Below are 19,672 nucleotides of genomic sequence, written 5' to 3'. Positions count from 1 at the left end.
CCTCAGGAGCCTCACGCCCGCAGCCGTCCGGTGTCAAATTCCAGCCCCGGCGTCACCGGATCCTGGGGTGGGGCCCAAGCACCCCCGCCCAGCCCCACCTTTCAGGGCTCACCTGGCTGCTCCACCCTCCAGAATCCAGTCCCCCTGGCTCCTCTGCGTCCCCAGAGGTGGAAGGGAGGAGACACTGGGAAGGGCCCCCAGGACAGAAGGGAGAACCCAGGCGGCGCAGAAGCGCAGAACTGGGCGGTCACAGTTTGTAGACATTTGAAGTAGGGAGTTGGGAGGCCGGGCTGAGGGTGGGAGAGGGAGGGGACAGGCCAGTCCCTGCCTTGGGCCACCGGCCTTTGGGTTCTCACGATCTCCACCCTCCACACTAGCTGCTCTCTCTGATCCACTGCTAGTTTCTTCTTTCAACAGACCCACTGGAATCCTTGGGTCGGTGAGGCACTGCACTGGAGTTTTCAAGGTCTGATCCTGCTCTGGCCTCCCCACCGCTCCCTTCCCGCGCTGCCTGGGGCTTGGAGTCCAGACACACCTGCAAGCACCGCTACTTGGCCGGAACAGCTGAAGAAGGGGAGGGTCCTGGAGGAGGAACACTTGCACTGAGGCTTGAGGTACGTGCTGGAGGGTAGTATTTCAGATGCCTCATGGCAATTTGGCAGGTGGGATGGAGGCTGGGCGAGCAACATGGGTAGAGGTAAGGAAAGGCCAGATCCTGGGTGTCATACTGGGGAGTCTGGACTTTATCTCACTGACACTGGGGACTATTGAAAGAGTTCAGGCAGGAGAATGGTGTGATCAGACGTACGTTTCAGTGACTGGCTCTGGCTGCAGCTGGGAGGATGGTTTGGAGGTATGTTGGGAGGCTGCTGGGAGAGAGAGGAGGCGAGCTGAGCTGTAGGGAGAGCATGGGGCTTTGTGGGCTCTTGTAGGACCACCCCTTTTTGCAAACTCTGTTGGTGCCTGATTGGATGGGGTTAGGAAGCAGGACAGACAACTGCATACTTTTGGCCTGGGTCACCAGAGGGAGGGGATGTATCCTTGCAGCTGGGGCTCCTGGAGGAGGGACAGGTTGGGGGCAGGAGCACATGAGTTCAGAGTCTGACGTCAGGTTGGAGGGACCTGTGGATTATCCTAGTGGAAATGTTCAGGAAGTGGCTGAATTTGTCACCTGGCAAGAAGTGAAGAGAACTGGGCTGGAGATGGATTTGGGAATTGTTGATCAACCGACAATTGGAAGCCGTGGGTAGGGGTGAAGGTGCTCAAGGAACAAGGAACGTGTGTGGATGGGCGGAACCCTGGCAGTGCATCAGAACTACCTGTGGACGTTTTAAAACTATGTGCATCCAGGCCCTACCCCAAACCTGAATCAGAACTGGGGTGGGCATGTGCAGTTTCCATATCTGCACAGGTGATTCTGGGGTATGGCCAGCCTGAGAACCACAGCTTTTGGGAGAGCAGTTTCCATGCAGCAGTGGGGACTGACTGGTGGGGCTGGAGGCTGTCCCCAGGCTTGGCAGGATCCCTTGGGACAAGAGGCCTGGCAGTGAGCAAGCAGCTGTGCTCTCTGCTGCCTCCCCACTGCCAGCTGCCCAGTTGAGGGGGAGGGTTCTTCCCCGGGGCTTTATCAGCCAGGCCTCCACTTGCAGGCATGCAGCCTATGCCCTGTGCAGCTCTACGGGCATCATTCACGTAGCACACAGTGTGCATTGGAATTTGCATCACAGTGGCCTTGTTTCCAGCAGAATCAAAGGGGGTTTCTGGGCCTGCCTGTCCCTCAGTCAGGGCCTTGCCTTCCCCTCAGCTGAGGAGGCTTCTTCTGAGGACAAAGCACAGCAGTAAAGGGGCATGTGGGCAATTGGGAGGGATGGCACTGGTATTGGGATGGCAGGTGAGAGGTGAGAGGCCAGCCAGCCCCACCTGCTGCACTGTGGCAGCTCTGGCAGGACGCTCACTCCAAGGCTTGTGGCCTCAGGTACAGGCATGTGTTGGCCTCATTCTCAGGCCTGCCTAGGGATGCTGGGAAAGGGAGAGAGCAGATTCCAGGACTCTAGGGGTGTAGGGTTGGAGGTAGGGGGATGTCCTTTCTAATGTTTGCCAGAGGGAGCCTAGAGCTGGGCTGTGCCTTCCTGTTCTGTGCAGGAAGAGGGGTGCTCAGGGGAGACTGTTTGCCAGTGTGCTGAGTGGGGGTTGTGTCTTTCCAGGGCTCAGCTGGGGCTGCCAGGAGTGGGTTCAGTCCATGGGCTGCTCTGCAGTGCATCTTTCTGGGCTTGCCGGAATCTCTGTCCCTAGGGCTTGTGGGCTCCAACCCCCTGCCCTCTGGCTCTTTTAGGAGGCACCAGGGCAGATTCTGGGGTATGCCCTGATACCCCTGGTCTGCCTCTCTTAAGGCAAAGAGGGTACAAGACTATATGGGACAAGAGAGGCTCCAAGAGGCCCGTAGGTGGCTACCTAGGTCCTGCAGCTGACGCAAGAAGTGAAAGGGACAAGGGAGGGCTGGAGAGATGGCCCTTGTGTTTAGCACCATTGCTGAGGCCCCAGGTTCCTGTTTCTCCCAGGAAAGTCAGAGGAAGTGAGAGGAGGCCAGGTTCAGGGAAGAGCTTTATTGCTTCCATGATGGCTGCCCAGCATGGCTGCCACAGCCTGGGTGAGGTCCTTGAGCCTCACTTCCCCCTGGTCCAGGCTCAAGGTAGAACCCAGGAACTTGGCAGTCTCATTGCTGAAATCCAGAACAGCTGCCAGGTCGGTCAGTCCAGGCCTGGGGCACTGTCCAAGGGGTCAGTTGCAGTAGGGGAGGGGGCCATTCCCATCAGACTGTGCCAGGTCTCGACTCCTGAGCTCTGAAGTTCTGTCCACTCAGGCCCAGGGGCATCTTGTTGGCTTAAAGGATGGCTCCAGGGTTCCCTGTGGGACAGCTAGGGGCTGCTGAGTGGGAGTACCCCACCTTCTCCCCAGGAAAGGCCAAACAGTGTCATGAGCTGGCGAGGGCTGGCCTGAGATCCTGCCCATGTCCCTGCAGCCCCGGAGCAGGGCCTGTCATGGCACTTCTTGAGACAGGGAGCCCACTGGTACCACTGCCTGAGGGGCCCTTTACTGGGTCTCTTTCTGCACGGCAAATGGACCAAACTTGACATCTCCAACCATATTTAAAAATAAATTATCCCTCCCCTCCCCCCACCCCAAATTCACAAAATGATAATACACTGAACACTGATTGGAGAAATGATTCCGGCAGCAGCCTTGCTGCCTAATGTCTACCTCCTGCATGCTGGGCCCGCTGGGCACGGCCAGTGGCCTCCTGGCCCTTTGGCTGCAAGGACCCAGGCTGAGAGTGAGGCTGAGTGCTGGTCTCTGAGGCTGGCCTCCGAGCAGACACAGCTCTGGCTGCCCCGCCAAGGCTTCGTCACCCCTGGGGCCACTTGGCACTGTCCTTCTCTGGGTTTGAGGACCCCCGTGCCTCTCAGGCAGAGCCAGACCCAGGCCAATGACGTGGGCGGGTGGCGGTGGCTGGACCTTTGCGGCTATGTGCTGGGTCCACCTCAGATGCCACTGGTTAGGTCAGTGATGACACGCGCTTTCACCAGCTTCCGCAGAAACTCTTTCTCTCGCTGAATATTGTGCGTCCAGGACTGGAAGAAAAGATGGAGCAGAGATCAGGGGGCAGCCCAGGTGGCTACCGAGACATGGCCCTGCTAAAGCGCACCTTCCCAGGACTCAATGCCCTCTTCCGAGCAGCACTCCCAACCCCCTGTGCCTGCGGGAGGTCTGCTCTAGAAGTGCCACAGCTCACCCTCCTCCCTTCCAGAGGCTTGGAGAAAATGACCTTCTAACCCCCTTCCCCAGCCCAGGAAAATCATGCCTTTTAACTTCTTCCAAGTCTTAGGAGAGTAGGCTTTGCAACCTTGTTCCCACAGACTTCAGCCCCTCCTTGCCCGGCAGCTCGTCCGGGGCCTGGTCCTAGGCACCCAGAGGTCAGGCAACGTGAGTCACTTCAGTCCGGCCCAGGCCTGGGGGTGGGCCTGCTGGAAAGTGAACCACGTGGGCGGCTTAGTCATTCTCGGCCTGATGCAATCTACTCTCCAGGCCTGGGGGCAGCTGATGAAATCCTGCCTCAGATCAGAGGAGCCAGGGGGCCGGAAGACAAGCTCATCTTACTAGTAATGTGGACATTGCAGGGAAGACGCTGCCAGCCAGGGCTTTTCTGGGGAAGACTGCTCCCAGGCTCACTTTCTCTCCTATCCCCAGTAGTCTCACCAGGAAGCTGTGATGGCTAAGTCTCTCAAAGAATGAAAAAGGACTGAATGAATAAAAGAATGCTGAAACCAATAGCCTTGACACAGTCTGGACACAGCTGACCGCTCTGTTGCACCGGTCAGCACTGAGGCTTGCCCTGGCCGTGTTCACGGCCACTATTTACCAACACGAAGAACTTACAGCTCTGGTCTGGTCCTTGTTGATCCAGTCCTCCTTCTCCAACCTTCCAAATATTTTCAGTCTGAAACTTGGGCAAAATTCTCTATAATCCTCTTCTCTGAACGCTCCCTTCAACATCCTGTGCTCACAAGCCTGGCTGCCCCTCAGGACAGCATCCCCAAGACACGCTCTTTCTTCCCTCACACCCACGTTCCAGGGTGCCTGGAGCTGGGCAGGGTCTCCTTCACTCTTTGTTGCTGCGTCTACACAACTGTCCCTTGGTGCTCCCTCAAACCTCTGGCTCCTTTGGCCCCTGCTGTTACCCTCAGCAGTCTGCAAACTGCTCCTCCATATTGCAGACCCTGGGTGATTCCCCTCATTCCTTGAAGATTTAAACATCTGGCTCCCTGTCTCTCTTTGAAGGCAGGGACTGTTTGGCACGGAGTAGATGCTCAGTAGATATGTGTTGAATGAAATGAGGCTTTACAGGGAAGAAAATGGAGGCATGGAGGAGTGGCAGGGCCAGGATCCAGGCAAGTGTAGAAACTCATACGGCTCTTTACTCATCCCATGCCTTCATCACTTCCCAGGAAGACGTAACTGACGGGTCAGTTTCCAGATCACCCAACGAGAGTCACTGAGGGTGAAAGCTCAGCAGAGGACTGGATATCTGATGATATTAAGGAATTATTGTTAAATTTTCAGATGTGATAATGGTGTAATGATGAAAAAATCATCCTGATCTTTTAGAGAAACTTACTGAAATGTTTATGGCTGGAAGAAATGATGTCTGAGGCTTGTTTCCAAATAAGCAGTGAGGGGTGGGGGAGAACCAACAATGCTGGCCTCCATGTTAACTGGGGCAGGGAGGTGAAAGTACATGGGAGTTCATTATTTTATTCTCTATACTTTGAATGAATAATAAAAGAGTTGACAAAAAGCCTGCCCCAGGCAGATCTCTGGGACAGGCCTCGCCTCCTCCCTGTGCTCTCTTTCCCCTATTCCTCCTCCGCAGACAGCACAGGAGCTCACAGAGCTCTCCAGCCCGCGCTGTCCACGCTGTCTGCGGGCCGGGCCCGGGGCAGGATTCTGGGGTCCTCCCCAGGACCCCCAACTCTGGACGCAGAGGTCCATCCCATTCACAGTCCACACTCGCAGAGGTGCCTTCCTTCTCACTGCTTTTTCCGTCTTTTATCTCTGGCTCCTCTTCCCTCAGCCAGTCCTTAAATATTGGTGCTCCCAGGGTCCTGCCCTGACCATCACACTCCCTCCTCTGTCATCTCCCAGGAAATCTCATCTGAACAGGCAGCTGTGCTCGCAACTCACAAATGGACATTTCCAGCCCAGATGTCCCTGCCGTGGCAGACTCCCACGCAAACCCACTGCAGCCTCTAGCTACTGCTCAGTTCAGCCTGTCCTCCAAGCTTCCCCAGGGAGCACTCACCGTGCGCTGCACCGGCGCTCCCTGTACTGCCCTCACTCAGTGTTCAGCTACTGCAACCTGGCTCCAATGCCCCATCTGCTTTGAAACTACGCTTCCCACAGTCTGTGGGCACCCCCTAACTGGTACGGCCATCGGGCACCCCCTAACTGGTATGGCTGATGGCCGTGTCTCAGCACACATCTCGATGCACTTCCCTGTGGAGCCGGATATCGTGAACACTCCCTCCTTTGGTCTCCACGACCCTGCATCTCCTAACTTCTCTGCTTGCTCCTCCTTTATGAATTCCTTTGACATCCCTCACATATCCCCCAGGGTTCGATCCTTGCTCCATTGTCTTCACATCCCATACGCCCCCACTGGGCCCAAAGAATGGGCTGGCCAGTCAAGTGGAGGTGAAGCCATGGTGAGGCTGAGGTGCTAAACGGTTCAGTGACTGCTGAAGACACCCCGAGGTGACAGTGGGGATCCTACACCCGGGCGCCAGCATTTCAGGGACTCCTCTAGGATGCTGAGAGGTAACAGTAATAAGTAGGGGTAAAAACATGAACATTAACAATGGCTAACATGTATGGGCACTTACTGTGGCCAGGTTTTTTTTTTTTTAATACATTATCACAGGGAATCTTTCCCAAACCTAGGAGGTAGGTGCTATTATTATTACCCTTTTAATGACAAAGAAAGGAAGGTACTGAGCCAGGCTCAGCGCAGGCCACTTGATTTCAGAGCCAGCACTCTTCAGCATTCTGCATGGAGGTGCAGCAGATGCCATGAGCCTCAGAGCCAGATGGTTATACAGGATGAGGAAGGAGGTCGGGGGCAATGGCCTGAAAACTGAGACGTGGCAGGTGGAAGAAAGGAACAGCCTCCACCGAAGGGCTTCGGGGAAGGTGGCGTCCTTCTGCCTCATTCGTGCATTGAGGCAGTCTCCAGGCCTCGCTGATTTAAAGTCCTAATTTTCTTACTCTGTCTTATCATCACTGAACAGTTCCCATGCAGGAGCCTGCATCTCTTGTCAAGACTGTGATGACAGCGTTCTGGCTAGTTTCTGTTCCTGCCTGTACCCCTCTATTTCTTGCTGCAGCCACAGTGACCCTCCTGCCTGCTAATCTACAGCCTGAAACTAGTCCATGGCTCCCTCCTGCCTTCAGAGCAAAGTCTAGACTCCTTTCTCCTCACCAGGGCAGAGAAAGCCCTTCATGATCCGGCTCCTGCCTAGGTCTATGGCCTCTCACCTTCTGCTGAAAACATTTACAAAGAGTTTACAGAAAAGGAATCTGTAAGAGACCAAATATAGTAGTAGACAGAAGCTGGGGGGCAGGTGAGGGCTGTAAGATCAATGTGGACTGGGTGCTGGCAGAGGACTGAACAGCTAGGAGGTACGTGAAGAGGGGCAGAGATGGAAGGACCAACAGGGTCATGGCAAAAATGAGGCAGGGCTAGGGGGATCAGACAGTTCTGGGCTCTCTCTCCTGGACCCAGGATGAGCTTCCCACTCCTGAACCCCATTCCAGGCAACAGGGGGCTCATTTGTAAGGCTGCTCCTGGTTTCCCATGAGATTCCCAAGTCTCTCTTATGTCTTTGAAATGACTCCCAATTACTTGAGGCAGCCTGAAGGAACCAAAAACTCCTAAAACAACAGCGATGGGAACTGAAGCTACGGATGGGGACATAAATCTCCTGGAGAATGCGTAGAGTGGGGAGAAGATTGTCTAGGATTGGAGCCCTAGCTAATGCTGATGCTTAAGGGGTGGGTTGAAATCAAAGACACTGAAAAAGAGGATGAGAGACTGGCAAGTGGAATGGGGGGGGCACTAGAAATGACTGACTCAGAAGGCTGAGCAAGAGAGCTTGCTTCTGAGAGGTCAGGAAGGACAAGACTCCCAAGTGTCCTTTGGATTTGGCAACCTTGAGTCACTGGTGACCTTGGTGGGAGTCATGCTAGGTGAAGGGGGAAGCCAGGCTGCGACAGGCAAGGGCCAAGTAGGAGTGAGGAGTGCCAAGGGGACAGAGTCCCCACTGCAGCCTCAGTTTCTCGCTGTGGAGGAGGTGAGGGGGGTGAGAGCTTTGGGGAGCATAAGGCTCCAAACAGAGAAGTAGGGCTGGAGACGGGCATGTAGAGACTGGCGAGGAGGAATGAGGGCTTGTTCAACTGTGAATCTGCACAGATGGGAGATTTCGTCTAACCACCCTCACCACCCAGTTGCAGGAGTAGACAAACTGCTCAAAGCACAAGCCCAAGATGCCCAGGGTCCAGGATGGGAGCAGCGGAAGGCAAGGCAAGGGGTGTTGTAAGAGGCGTTCAGATTTTCTACATGGGCTCTTGCTGTGAAGGGAGGGAGGCCAGGAGAGGCTGACTGACTGGGAGAACTGTAATGCTTCTGGAACTGTAAGGTATGTGTGGATCACCTAGAAAGCAATTCTGGGGGATGAGAAGCTTCAGTGCTTGGCCAGGGGGCAGCATGGAGGAGGTACGGGGGCATCCTGGGACTGAAAGGTAATGTCTGTGGGCTGTTTGAGGGGGCGAGGAAGTCCTTGAGGGGAAGGGGAGAACTGGGGTAGACAGGATGGCTCCAACCTTGAGCCAGGATGAGCATATGGTGGCTGGGGAAGAGCAAAGAGGAGGCAGGACCAGGACAAGGAGAGGGCCAGGGAGGGAAAGTGTGGGGAGAAGGCTGGGGAAGGGAGTGCAGGGTTCAGAGGGAGGCTGAGGAGAGGGGCACAGAGGATGTGTGGTGCAGGTCAGAGGCCTGCAAGACAGGGATGGATGCCTGGTGACCCAATTTAACTGAGGGTAGGGCAGGGCCTTCCAAGGAGCTTTGGGCAGCCAGACATGCCTCTGGCTTGTCCCTTTACTGTTCACTTGTGCATACACCATCAGAGTCTGTCCTTCCTGCTGGCACTGCCCCCTCCCCCTCCCTGCCCAGGGACCGCCCCCCCCCCAAGGCCTGCACCTCTTTGATGGCTGCCATGCGCACAGTCTCATAGTAGTGCAGGGGCGCGTTGGGTGTGCTCATGTCGTAGCCAAAGCCTGCAACTGCCACCTCATCACAGCCGTGTAGTGCCATGGTCACTGCCACACTGCCGAGGGTCGGGATGTTCTGGAGGGAGGTGGAGGGGGTGCAGAGTGAGGCTGAGACCCTCAGCTAAGCTCTCCTGAGCTGAGCTCCACTTCTGAGAACTGAGTTCTCTGTCCCCACCCTGCCTCCCCATCCCTCCTTCCCAAGGCACCTCTGGCCCAGGTCCCCTCCTCCCTCTCCCAGTGCCCAGACATCTCACCCCACGGCCCATGAGGCCATTGTTGAAAGGCAGTCCAATGAGGGTGAAGGCAGCTTCCTGGATGAAGTATGGGTTCAGGATGCGAATCTCGGGGGGTTCCTTGGGCACTCGAGTGGCCACAGACTTCCAGAAGCCATCTGATGCACTCTGTAGACATAGCACAAGTGGGCGTGAGTGGGCACACAGCTTATGATGGGACGAGGTGAATAGTGGGGACCCAAAGTGTGTACAGGCAAATGAGAAACGAGGTGGGGAGCATGGGGTGTACGGGGAACCTGGGTCATGGGGAGTAGACACAGCTGGAGGAAGGAGGACCTGCTGTGTGGTGGGGACACGGATGTGTGACAGACAAGGTGTGTGGTGGAGAACAGCGAGCACATGGTGGGGCCACAGTGTGGATGGAGGATACAAAGTGAGCTGCAGGGCCGGGCATGGGGTGTCCTGCTCTGGCCTGAGGGGTTCCTGGGCCAATAGGGAGACCCAGCGGCCCAGCTGTACCCTTCCCCTTCACCGCTACTGAGGGGCCCAGAAGGAGCCTGTCCTCTCTCTCCTATCTGCTCTGCTGGGCTCGCCTCCTTTCCCTTCTGCTGAATTTCCTCGCTCTCTCAGTCAACTGTTCTAAAGTGAACCTGAAAAATAAAGACAGAACATGAGATAGTACCGCACAGCAGAATGACACCCAAGTCCCAGTTCTGCCACCGAAGGTGTTGGGGAACTTTGGGCAAGGGACAGGCTCCCTGAGCCTCAGTTTCTTTGCCTGCAAATGAGGTCATTCTTCCTGCAGAGATCTCAGTACTGGACTGGAAAGGCATCAGCTCTGAAACCTGACACCCCAGCGTTCACTCCAGGGCCACCAATTCCTCTCCATCTACCCATCTCCCTTCCTCTAGTTCCCAGCCCTGGTTTTCTGCTCGGTACACGTCTAGTCTCCTGGTCTAGTCCCTCAAGTATGTCACCTTAGTCACTCTCTTTGTGAGTGCCCCTTGCCATCTTCTTGTCCTAGTCCAGGGAAACCATGAACTTGCAATCAACCCATTCATCCACCTTTCCCACCCTTACACCTGGGCTCCTGAGTACCGCTGGACACAGTCACAAACCAACCCTGCAGACTGGAGACGTAACCAAACCATGCACTCCAGCTGATTATTTCCAGGGAGTGTGTTATTTGCCTGAAAAAAAAAAAAAAAGAATCAACTAAACTCAGAATGGATCAAATAATTTAGCAATGGGATCTGTACTCCAGTAGGAAAGTCACCAGATATAATAAAAACTAGATCTGTTTGCAGTCCTAACAAAAACATCAAATGCTGAGCAATAAAGTTAATTATGTGGGACCTATGGTTAAAAAAAAAACCAAACTATAATCCTTCATTGAAAGATATAAAAAGATAACTTAAAAAAAATGGGAGAGGCAAACCATGTTCTTCAATGGGAAGGCTGAATATTAACACAATGCCAATTCCATCTAGGTCAGTGCAGGTGTAACACTGTAACATAATTCTAAGGAGAATCCTAGTAGGATTTTGTTTTTTGAAATTTATCAAAAGGACTCTAAAAACACACTCCAAAAAATAAAATAAAATAATAAAATAAAAATTTAAAAAACCCACTCCAAAGATTTAACAGGTAAAAACATCCCCCCATTTAAAAATTAGATATTAGAGTATATTATGAATTTTCAGTGATTCAGACAGTGATGTATAAGAATCAACACAAAGATCAATGAAACAAGATGGTCCAGAAGCAGATCTTAGGTTATGATAAAGGAAGTTTCACCATCAGTGGGAATAAGACGATTTTCTTAGCAAGTGATATTTGAAAATTCGCTACTTAGGAAAAAGATCAATTTACTTCCTCACACCACACACAAAATAACTAATTGCTAAAAAAAAAAAAAAAACTAAAAGAAAATTTAGATGTATATTTTATCACTAAACTTCCTTAATGCAATGTTAGAAATAAAAAGCTAAACAGATTTTGACTTTGTAAATACTTTAAAGTGCTTTGGTGCATCAAAAATATAATAAGCAAAACTAATAGGGAAACAAAAAAGTGGGGAAAATTTTATCACACAAATAATAATACATAATATTTTAAAAAGTCATGAAAAATCAATAAGCCCCATAAAAATGGGGAAAAATGTAAAATAAGGTTAAAAAGCATGAAAAAACTCAATAGTGAAAAAGAAATGCAGATGATAGGATACTGTTTTTTTATCCCCTAAAGTATGCATGTGTATCTGTGTACACATCTTAGTGCTTGTGTTGATGTGCTGTGACCGAATTCTGCTACACCACTATAGGAGTAACTTTCGGTACAGCCTCTCTAGAAAGCAATCTGACAACATGTAACAAAAGCCTCAAAGTTGTTTACACCTGATGACTACATTTCTCTTCTAAAAGAGTAATCAGAATGGTGAAGACTTTTGTCAAGATTACAGTGTTATTTATAAAAGTGGAAAACCAGAAAAAAAATCTGAAAGTGTACAATGGAGGTTTGATTAAATGACACATCTACATAACTGAATGCGATAGACGTCAAAATTGCGTTCTCTAAGAAGTTTGTCACGAGGGTGTACCATAACCTATGTAACCCATCCTCTGCTGTTAGACAGCTCAGTCACTTCTGGCTTCCCCAGGTCTGCTCCTCCTCCTGTGTTCCCTAACCTCTGTTGTCCACCCGGGTTTCCAAACCAGAAGCCTGGGAATTGACATTCCTCATCTCTCCCATCCATTCTGTACTACTGGTTATCTAGTTCTTTTGATTCTGTTTTCTGTAGACTCCCACAGATCCATCCTTTCCTCCCAAAGCCACTGCTGCCACTCAAAGTCCAGGTCTCACCATCTTTCAAACGGACCATCATAATGACTGGCCATGTCCAGTGTCTGTCTTGTTGACCACTAACCCCCGCCCCCAGAGCCCAGTAGAATGACTGGAGCATAAACGGTACAAAATTATTGTTGAATTCCATTCATTTACTCAACAAACATGTAATGAGTGCCCAACGATGGGCCCCCTCTGCCCATCCAAACCACTTTCTGCTCTCTGCCAGAATGATCTATATACAACCAGATCACATCACCACTGTCCACAGGAGATCTCAGCTTTTCAGCCAGTAACGCTGCCTGTTGTTCCAGTCCCCATTTCGGCCCATCTGAAGGCCCCACTGGCTAACTCACGCCTCCACGCTTTTGCTCATGCTGCTCCTCCGTCTCTAATGGCCTGCCCACCTCTATCCACCTGATCCACCCTCCTCATTTGTTAAGACTCAGCATCTCCTCCTTCCTCATGTCTTTCCTGAATTCCTTCATCCCAAGGTAGAAGTGACCTCTAGTCTTTGGGAGGCAATAAAATATGGTTAAGATCTGCAATGGTTTGAATGTTTGTTCCCCCCACCCCGACTCATTTATGTTGAACGCCTAATGCCCAAGGTGATGGTATTAGGAGGTGGGGCCTTTGAGAAGCGTTCATTAGGTCCTAAGGGCAGGGACCTCAAGAATGGGATTCGTGCCCTTATAAAAGAGGCCCAAGAGAGCTCCCTCGCCTCTTCCAAGTGAGGACATAATGATCTATGAACTGAGAACCATCTATGAAGCAAGAAGCCCTCATCAAATACCAGATCTGTCAGCAACATGGTCTTGGACTCCCCAGCGTCCAGAACTGTGAGAAACAAATGTCTGTTGTTTATAAGCCACCCAGTCTGCACTCAGCATAAGCTGACTAAGACAGGAGAGCCCTGGCCCTGGATCCAAACTCAGCTCTGGTCACTCAACTGTGTAGGGACCTTGGGCAAGAAACATACCATCTCCTTATGGATAAACCAGGGATACTAGCAGATTTATCTTGTGCTGTGAGGATTCAGTGAGATAATTCAGGCTGAGTGCCCAGCTCACAGTCACTGGCCAGCTGTTATTATCACCAGCATTAGCCCCAGGGCAGGGGCTGTCGGATTCATTTCTGTGGCCCAGTGCAACACCGCCCACCAGGGCAGAAGGGACACGAAGTCCATCCCAGGCTCCTCCGCTGTCCTCAGTCCGTCTCCAGGGTCATCTTCCGCGGCCTTCAATGCACTGTCTGCTCCTCCAGCTACCCCTGCCTCGTATTTCCCCACCTCTCTGGCAACACCTCTTTCTTGGGCAAATTCTACCTGTCCTCCAACGGTCAGAGCTCAAAGGATCAGCTCTTGGAGCAAACTTCTCTGGGTCTCAGCCCCAGTGAGACAAGAGAGCAGACCTCCGGCCAGCTTCCTCCTCTGTCTCCCTCTGTGTCCAGGAGAAGTGTGTGTGTGTAACAGGATATAGGTCAGGGCAGTAGGACCCAGTAGGAAAGGGAAGGGTAAGAGAAATGGCCAAGATCTTACGCAGAGCTGGGGAGAAGCCCCTCCTGGGAGGGCCAGATGTGTGCTGGGAGGGATGGCAGGTGCACAGCCTCTGTCCCTCCTCCAGAGCCCAGCAGGCCCCAGCAGCCCCCATGCCCACCAGGGTTCCTGCCCACGCCTGCCCACACACACCCGAAATGGAGGATGTGCAAGGCTTCTGGGGAGGGGAAGGAGAGGGAGAGGCAGAGATAGGGGGAGGGGGAGGCTCCAGGCTGGTTTCCACAGACATTCTTTATGTCTCTTCAACTTTCACCCACATCCCAGGTACACAACCCAAGATGAAGCCACATGCTCAAGGTCACGTAAGCGGCTGTGCCGAGATGCAAACCTGGGTGTCGTGACTCCAAGATGTGTGTTCTTTCTGCCACATCATTTATCATCACTGTTATTCTCACCTCAGGAGGTCTGGGGGCCTGGGGTCAAGGATGACTGGGACCCCGGTCTACCTGCCAGGAGCTCTGAGGTGAGTTAGGGGTTGCTCTGGTTGGTGCCTCGCATCCCAGTTCATAGAGGGCACTGAGGCTCAGAGATGTGAGGGGACCTGACCAGATGCATATGCAGCTGGGGAGAATCTGAGCTGGATTCAGCTTCAGAGCCTGGGTCTCTGTGACACGAGATTCCCTCTCTGAACTTCTGCTTTTCCCATGTACTTACAGGTCCAGGTGTAACCACCATGCGAAACGGGAGGAAACTAGCAGTATGATCCCAAGCCCCCTTTGAGAATCTGACAGGAGCCCCAGGGTGGAAGGGGAAGCTACTCTTTCCCGGGAGGGGAAATGATGGATGCGACTGCTTGGACCTGAGGATACATGTGTTACGTTCACTGGCAGGAGATGAAAAGGCACACACGCAGCTCCTCCTGGCCTCCCTGGAGCAGCCTAGCATCCTGGCCCCTGCTCTGCTCACCTGTGCTGGGAGCGCTGAACCTCCTACCACCTTCGGGCAGGGTAAGATGGGGACCCCGGAGGAAACAAGTCCTGTGCTTAGATCTCCAGTCCCAGAGAGCCTGCGTTAGGGCGCTGGGAACCAGCACAACTAACAATTCGGCGCTGTGATTTTATTTTTCCCATCTGTCGCTGTCCTGGTGCAGAGCCTCCTCAGGAATTCCAGGGAAAGGAGGAACAGTCAGACCAAGATCTGGCTGGGGCATGGCCGCACTCCCCCAGGCATGCGAATATCAAGTACCAACACAACTGCAGCCTGTCTCCTAAGGTAAAAGCTACGGCTCTTCTCAGAAAAACATACACAGGCACGCACACATAACACGTAGCACCCCACGGCAGAAGGACGCAGGGTCCCTGAAGGCGCGGGGGTTTGGTGACTTCAGATTGAGAATCTCTGTGCAGACTGAGAAGGGAGGGGAACCCTGAACGGAATCCGGTAAGCACCAACACCGAAGGGGCAAGTGGGAGCAGAGGAGCCTGCGGGAGAGACTGAGGAGCAACAGTAAGAGCAGCGAGAAGGTCCAGGGGAGTGTGAGGCAGTGGACGATTGTGGGAAGACCCACGTCCACATCCAGAGTCCATGTCTGTGTGACTCGGGGCAAGTCATATAATCCCTTTAAGATTCAAGTTCCTCGTGCATATCGGGGATGTCAGGACCTACTTTCCAGAGAGTTGTGATGACTAAGTGAGGTGCTGTGTGTTTTACATCATCTGGAACCATGTTTGGCACATGGCAAGAGCTCATTAAGTCTTACGTATTACGGTTATGAGTGAGTGTCACAGAAGCCAAGAGAGTGAAGCAGAGGGTGTGGCCAGCAATGTCAGAGGCCATAGAGAGGCCATAGACATACATAATTCAAATGAGGGAGCCAGCTTTCCCCTCTGGTTCCTGCAGAAGGGCAGTGGGTGCTGAAGGCCTTTCTGCTGCTGGGTGACACTGCCAAGCCTGCCACCAGAACACATCCCTGCTCCAGAAGGCCAATCCAAACATGGCCTGAGGCCTCTCATGTCTCATTCCCCTGCCCCACAGGACACAACACAGAGGTCTATAAATCCAGCCCCGGAACAGATGAACCTCTCCTCCAGGCCACCTGCGGGCTGCATTCTTGTTTGAATCCCTCCTCCAGGAATGTCCCTGCCTCAGTCAAGTCTGGACCCAGCTCATCTGTGTGGAGCCGCCAGTCTCCTGCTGATGCAACTTGTTCTGCTCTTGTTAGAACAGCCAGGAGCAAAGGGGAAAAGCTTCTGGGAAGGAAGCACCTTCCCAGTCGGGTTCCCGCAGTGTTGCCCTGAGCTCTCGCAGGCTGCTTCTCCCGCAGCCTCTTTGCCCTTCTCTGTTAGGAGAGATGCAGTCTGCATGCTGAGATGAGAGGTCTGGGAATGGAGAGACTGACCCGGGGCTGGACTCCTGCAGCTAGGAGTAGGGCAGGTGTGTTTGCTCCTGTCCCCACTGCTGCTCCTGCCCAAGGACAGGTCATCAGCTCTCACTGCAGTCACTCCAGGAGTCACCAGCCCTCCCTGCCTCCATCTTGCCTTCCTTCAATTCTGCGCAAATCTGATCTCGATACTCTCAGGGCCAAAATCTCAGAGGCTTTCCACTGACCACTGAGACAGCTGGTCAGGATAGTCAAGAGCGCAGGTCTGGTTTTGTTTTTTTTCCTTATTCAAAAGGAGTTTATGATCCAGTGGGAAAGACAGGGCTGTGTACAAATATCTCAATATTTAGTATAATTATTATGATGTGAGAAAGCCAAAAAGAGGTTTAAAACATCTGCTATACTTATTTAAAACATATACATGGAAGACCTACCCTCAAAATGTTCACATGCATAGTACTTAAAACGGAGAATGAGCAAGGTGTCATACTAAGAAAACTCGAAGTAAAGTGAAGAAGAGCTTGAAAAGAGGGCTATTTACAGATGTAAATATTTCAGAATTAATTAACCCAGATCAACGAAACAACAAATACACAAGTATCTGTTACATATAAACCATGTACTTTTTGTACAAATGTATTCTATAATATTTCAGGCAATGAATAACCCTCAAAATACTGATTGCATTCATACAAGAGACCTTTATGAACATCCAGTCCAGTCCCCTCCTAAAGAAACCCAAGGACCTGAGAGGTTTGTTTTCTTATCCAATCCATTTCTTCTGAGGGATCCAGCTGCCACCATCCCTCCCCAACAACTCGGTCTTCAATCCTCAGTCATTCCTAGGAACCAAGCAACACCAATATGTGGCTTCTGTGCAGATCCAGCCACAACTGCACCCTTCCCATCCTTGCTTGTGGATTGGGCTGCCCTCAAATTCCGTGATTCTGTTTTTGAACCCTAACAACTAACTCTGTATCCGTAAGAGAGTTCTTTGTCCTTCAAAGTCACGTTATCATCTATAAAATATGAGAAAGAAGACTAGTCCCTTCTTCATAGCGTTTCTATGCTATGACAATTAAAAGTCACGCACATGATATGTTTGGTAGAAAGTCAGCTCGTTGTCTTCTATTATTAGTGTGCAGGATGAAGTCCAAGCACCTTGATGTGACTCTGGCTTACAAGACCCTTCACCGTCTGTCCCTTGTCTACCCAGCTTCACTTCCAACCATTGGTACTACATGCATGGGCAGGCTCATCCCTAAGATTTGTGGGGCCAGGGACAAAATTACAAGTGGATGTCCACATACCACATGTTTAAATTTTAGATTCTAATCAAGGTATCAAGGTATCAAGCTATTAAATAAAATATATTCTATCCTCTCTCTCTCTCTGTTTAAAGACCTCTGCATGCTTTTATTTATTTTCTTTTAAAGAATTTTTTAATTGAAGTAGTCAGTTTACAGTGTTGTGTCAATTTCTGTTGTACAGCATAATGTTAAGTCATACGCATACATACATATATTCCTTTTCATGTTCTTTTTCATTATAGGTTACTACAAGATATTGAATATAGTTCCTGTGCTATAACAGAAGAAACTTATTTATCATATTTTATATATAGTAGTATCTGGAAATCTTGAGCTCCCCACTTATCCCTTATTCTATCCTCTCTTGAAAAACAACCTGGAAGGGCAGGCCTGAATTGAGAATTTGGATTCCTGGAGCTCTAGGGGGAGGGTGTGTACTTAGCATGTATGAGGTCCTGGGTTCAATCCCTAGTACTGTCACTTCAAAAATAAATAAATAAATCTAATTGCCCCCCCTTCCACCAAAAAAAAAAAAAAAAACAACCCCCAAAAACAATTCTGGACCACAGTGGAGTAGGGAAAGCTAGCCCCAGTCTATCTTCCCCTCCCCTTCACCCTGGTCCCATCCCTGTGTGCAGGCATGGGGATTGCCCAGCTTGTACATCCAAGTTCTGCTCAAAGCCTCTGCAAGCATCCCTCCTTGGGCTTAGGGATATGCGCAGGGAGTTGAGTTCCACCATCAGTGAGCTTGGCACTGCTAGGGCAAGAAATTCTGAGGTCTCCGGTACCTGGTGATGGTCTAGCAGGGGAGGATGGGCCTAGGGTGGGCATTTCCCTCTGGACCCTGAAAAGAGATCCAGCAAGGCGAGCCACACAGGGAAGCTTTTACTATGCCCATTGTACAGAAGGGGAAAATGAAACTCAAAGATGTGGGCTGAGGCAGAGGAAGGGACTGGTTTCTGTTCCTAATACTGACTCCAGTGCTGTTTCACCAACCTCACCCGCACCAAAGGAGCAACAGCAACAGCAGCTGCGCTGGCTGGTCCGGGCGCCTGCAGCCTCTGCAGGGTCGCCGGTCTGCTCCTTTATACTCCGTCCAGTAGTTGAACCATGCTTTCCATAATAAACCCCTTAGGTTATATTTGGGTTTGGCCATTATAAATAACACTATAATACAAATCTTTGTAGGCAGATTTTTCCTCCTTTGGGTGATGCCTCCTGGTGCCAAGTGTCATTTCCTTTCCAAAAAGTTGGTCCCCATTTACACCCTGACTAGCTGCCTTTGAGAGCACCTGTCACTGCACTCTTGCCAGAATCACGCGTTATAGTTAAACACATCCTCCAAAGATGTGATAGGTGATAAATGGCCTCCTGGTGCCTTCACATGAATCTTCTGCCTGCCAGAAAGGTCAAACATATTTCTATTGCTTACTAGTTATATTTCCTTCTGTGTGATCTGTTCAGTCTCCTGCCCATTATCTGCTGGGGTCCGAATGGTCTTCTTGTTAACTCTGATGATAACCATTTGTCATATTTCCTTAATATATTTTCAAAGTTTGGTGGTAGCCAGTCTTTTTTGTTGTTGTGAATTTATGAGGAGGAGGTAATTAGGTTTCTTCAGTGATTTCCCCTTGCAGGAGGTACTGGGGTTTGAACCCCTGACCTCTTGGGTGCTGAGCATGCATTCTACCACTAGAGCTATACTCTTCCCTCTGTTGTTGCAAATTTAATATAAATTTTCATATATTATCAAGCCTGATTCCTCCTAGCACTTCTGTCCCTTGGAAGTTCTTTCCCCTCCAGGGATTTGATTTCTATTCTACTTCCTTCAAAATTTCCTTTGGTTGTTTTTTCATATTTTACTTTTTAGTCCATTTGGAATTTATTTTGATGTATGCCATGAAGAGAGGGTCAGAAACCTTTCTGAAAGCTATATTTGGAAAAAGCAATGAACAAAGAGAGGAGTCGGCTTGGGGCCGGCTGTGCGGTGCCTCTAAAAGAGGCAGAGCGCCAGGGACTGTTTAGTTTTCATTTCTTTATCAAGGAGAATGATCTGGGAACCACAGAAGAAGATCAAACATGGCTAAGAGGAAAGAGTTGCCCAGGAGAGGTGAGAGGAGAGCAAAAGGACAGAAGGGTCCGAATAGAAAAGAATGATCTCATGGGGCAATGGGAGAGGAGGTGGCCTACTTGCGAGGAAAGAGCCCTGATGGAGGGTCAGAAGATCAAGGTTGCAATCCTGACTCTGCCACAAGTCCCTGCCTTCCTCTGGGCCTCAGTTTCCACATTTATTTATTCATTTACATATGCTAATTCTGTCTCCAATGCTGCTGGAGGCGATGGGCTTACAGAGATAAACAGGGCAGTTCCTGCCCTCCAGAGGCTTATAAGAGTTGACAGATAAGTAAACCCTTAAGTACAACAGAGTGATGAGCATTATGATGGGGACTCAGAGGAGGAGCATCTAATCCAGCCTCGGGAAGGGAAGCAGGCAAAACGTGGAGGTGTGAAATGGGATATATACTCTGAT

At 51.0% G+C, this 19,672-nt stretch overlaps 1 protein-coding gene across 6 annotated transcripts in view; it reads right to left on the bottom strand.

Moving 5' to 3' along the window:
* Positions 1 to 2,588: 2,588 nt before the first annotated feature.
* The window catches only part of ST3GAL3 (ST3 beta-galactoside alpha-2,3-sialyltransferase 3), a 188,323-nt gene continuing 171,239 nt past the window's right edge, over positions 2,589 to 19,672 (bottom strand). For 4 of the 6 annotated variants that reach the window (XM_032494067.1, XM_032494069.1, XM_032494068.1 and 1 more), the window contains 3 exons: positions 9,135 to 9,281; positions 8,810 to 8,956; positions 2,589 to 3,629 (listed from right to left, as the gene is read on the bottom strand). In XM_032494067.1, coding sequence (XP_032349958.1) covers positions 3,540 to 3,629; positions 8,810 to 8,956; positions 9,135 to 9,281 — 384 coding nt within the window. In that variant the 3' untranslated portion in view covers positions 2,589 to 3,539. Of the gene's footprint in view, positions 3,630 to 8,809; positions 8,957 to 9,134; positions 9,282 to 10,235; positions 10,304 to 19,672 lie in introns of those variants that run through there. The other 2 variants (XR_004324972.1, XM_014554000.2) reach the window with 2 other exon arrangements.

This window comes from Camelus ferus, chromosome 13, assembly GCF_009834535.1.
Source record: "Camelus ferus isolate YT-003-E chromosome 13, BCGSAC_Cfer_1.0, whole genome shotgun sequence".
In the NCBI taxonomy this organism is placed as follows: Eukaryota; Metazoa; Chordata; class Mammalia; order Artiodactyla; family Camelidae; genus Camelus; species Camelus ferus.
The sequence above is the reverse complement of the archived record's forward strand: the minus strand, read 5'-3'. Positions and strand labels throughout refer to the sequence as shown.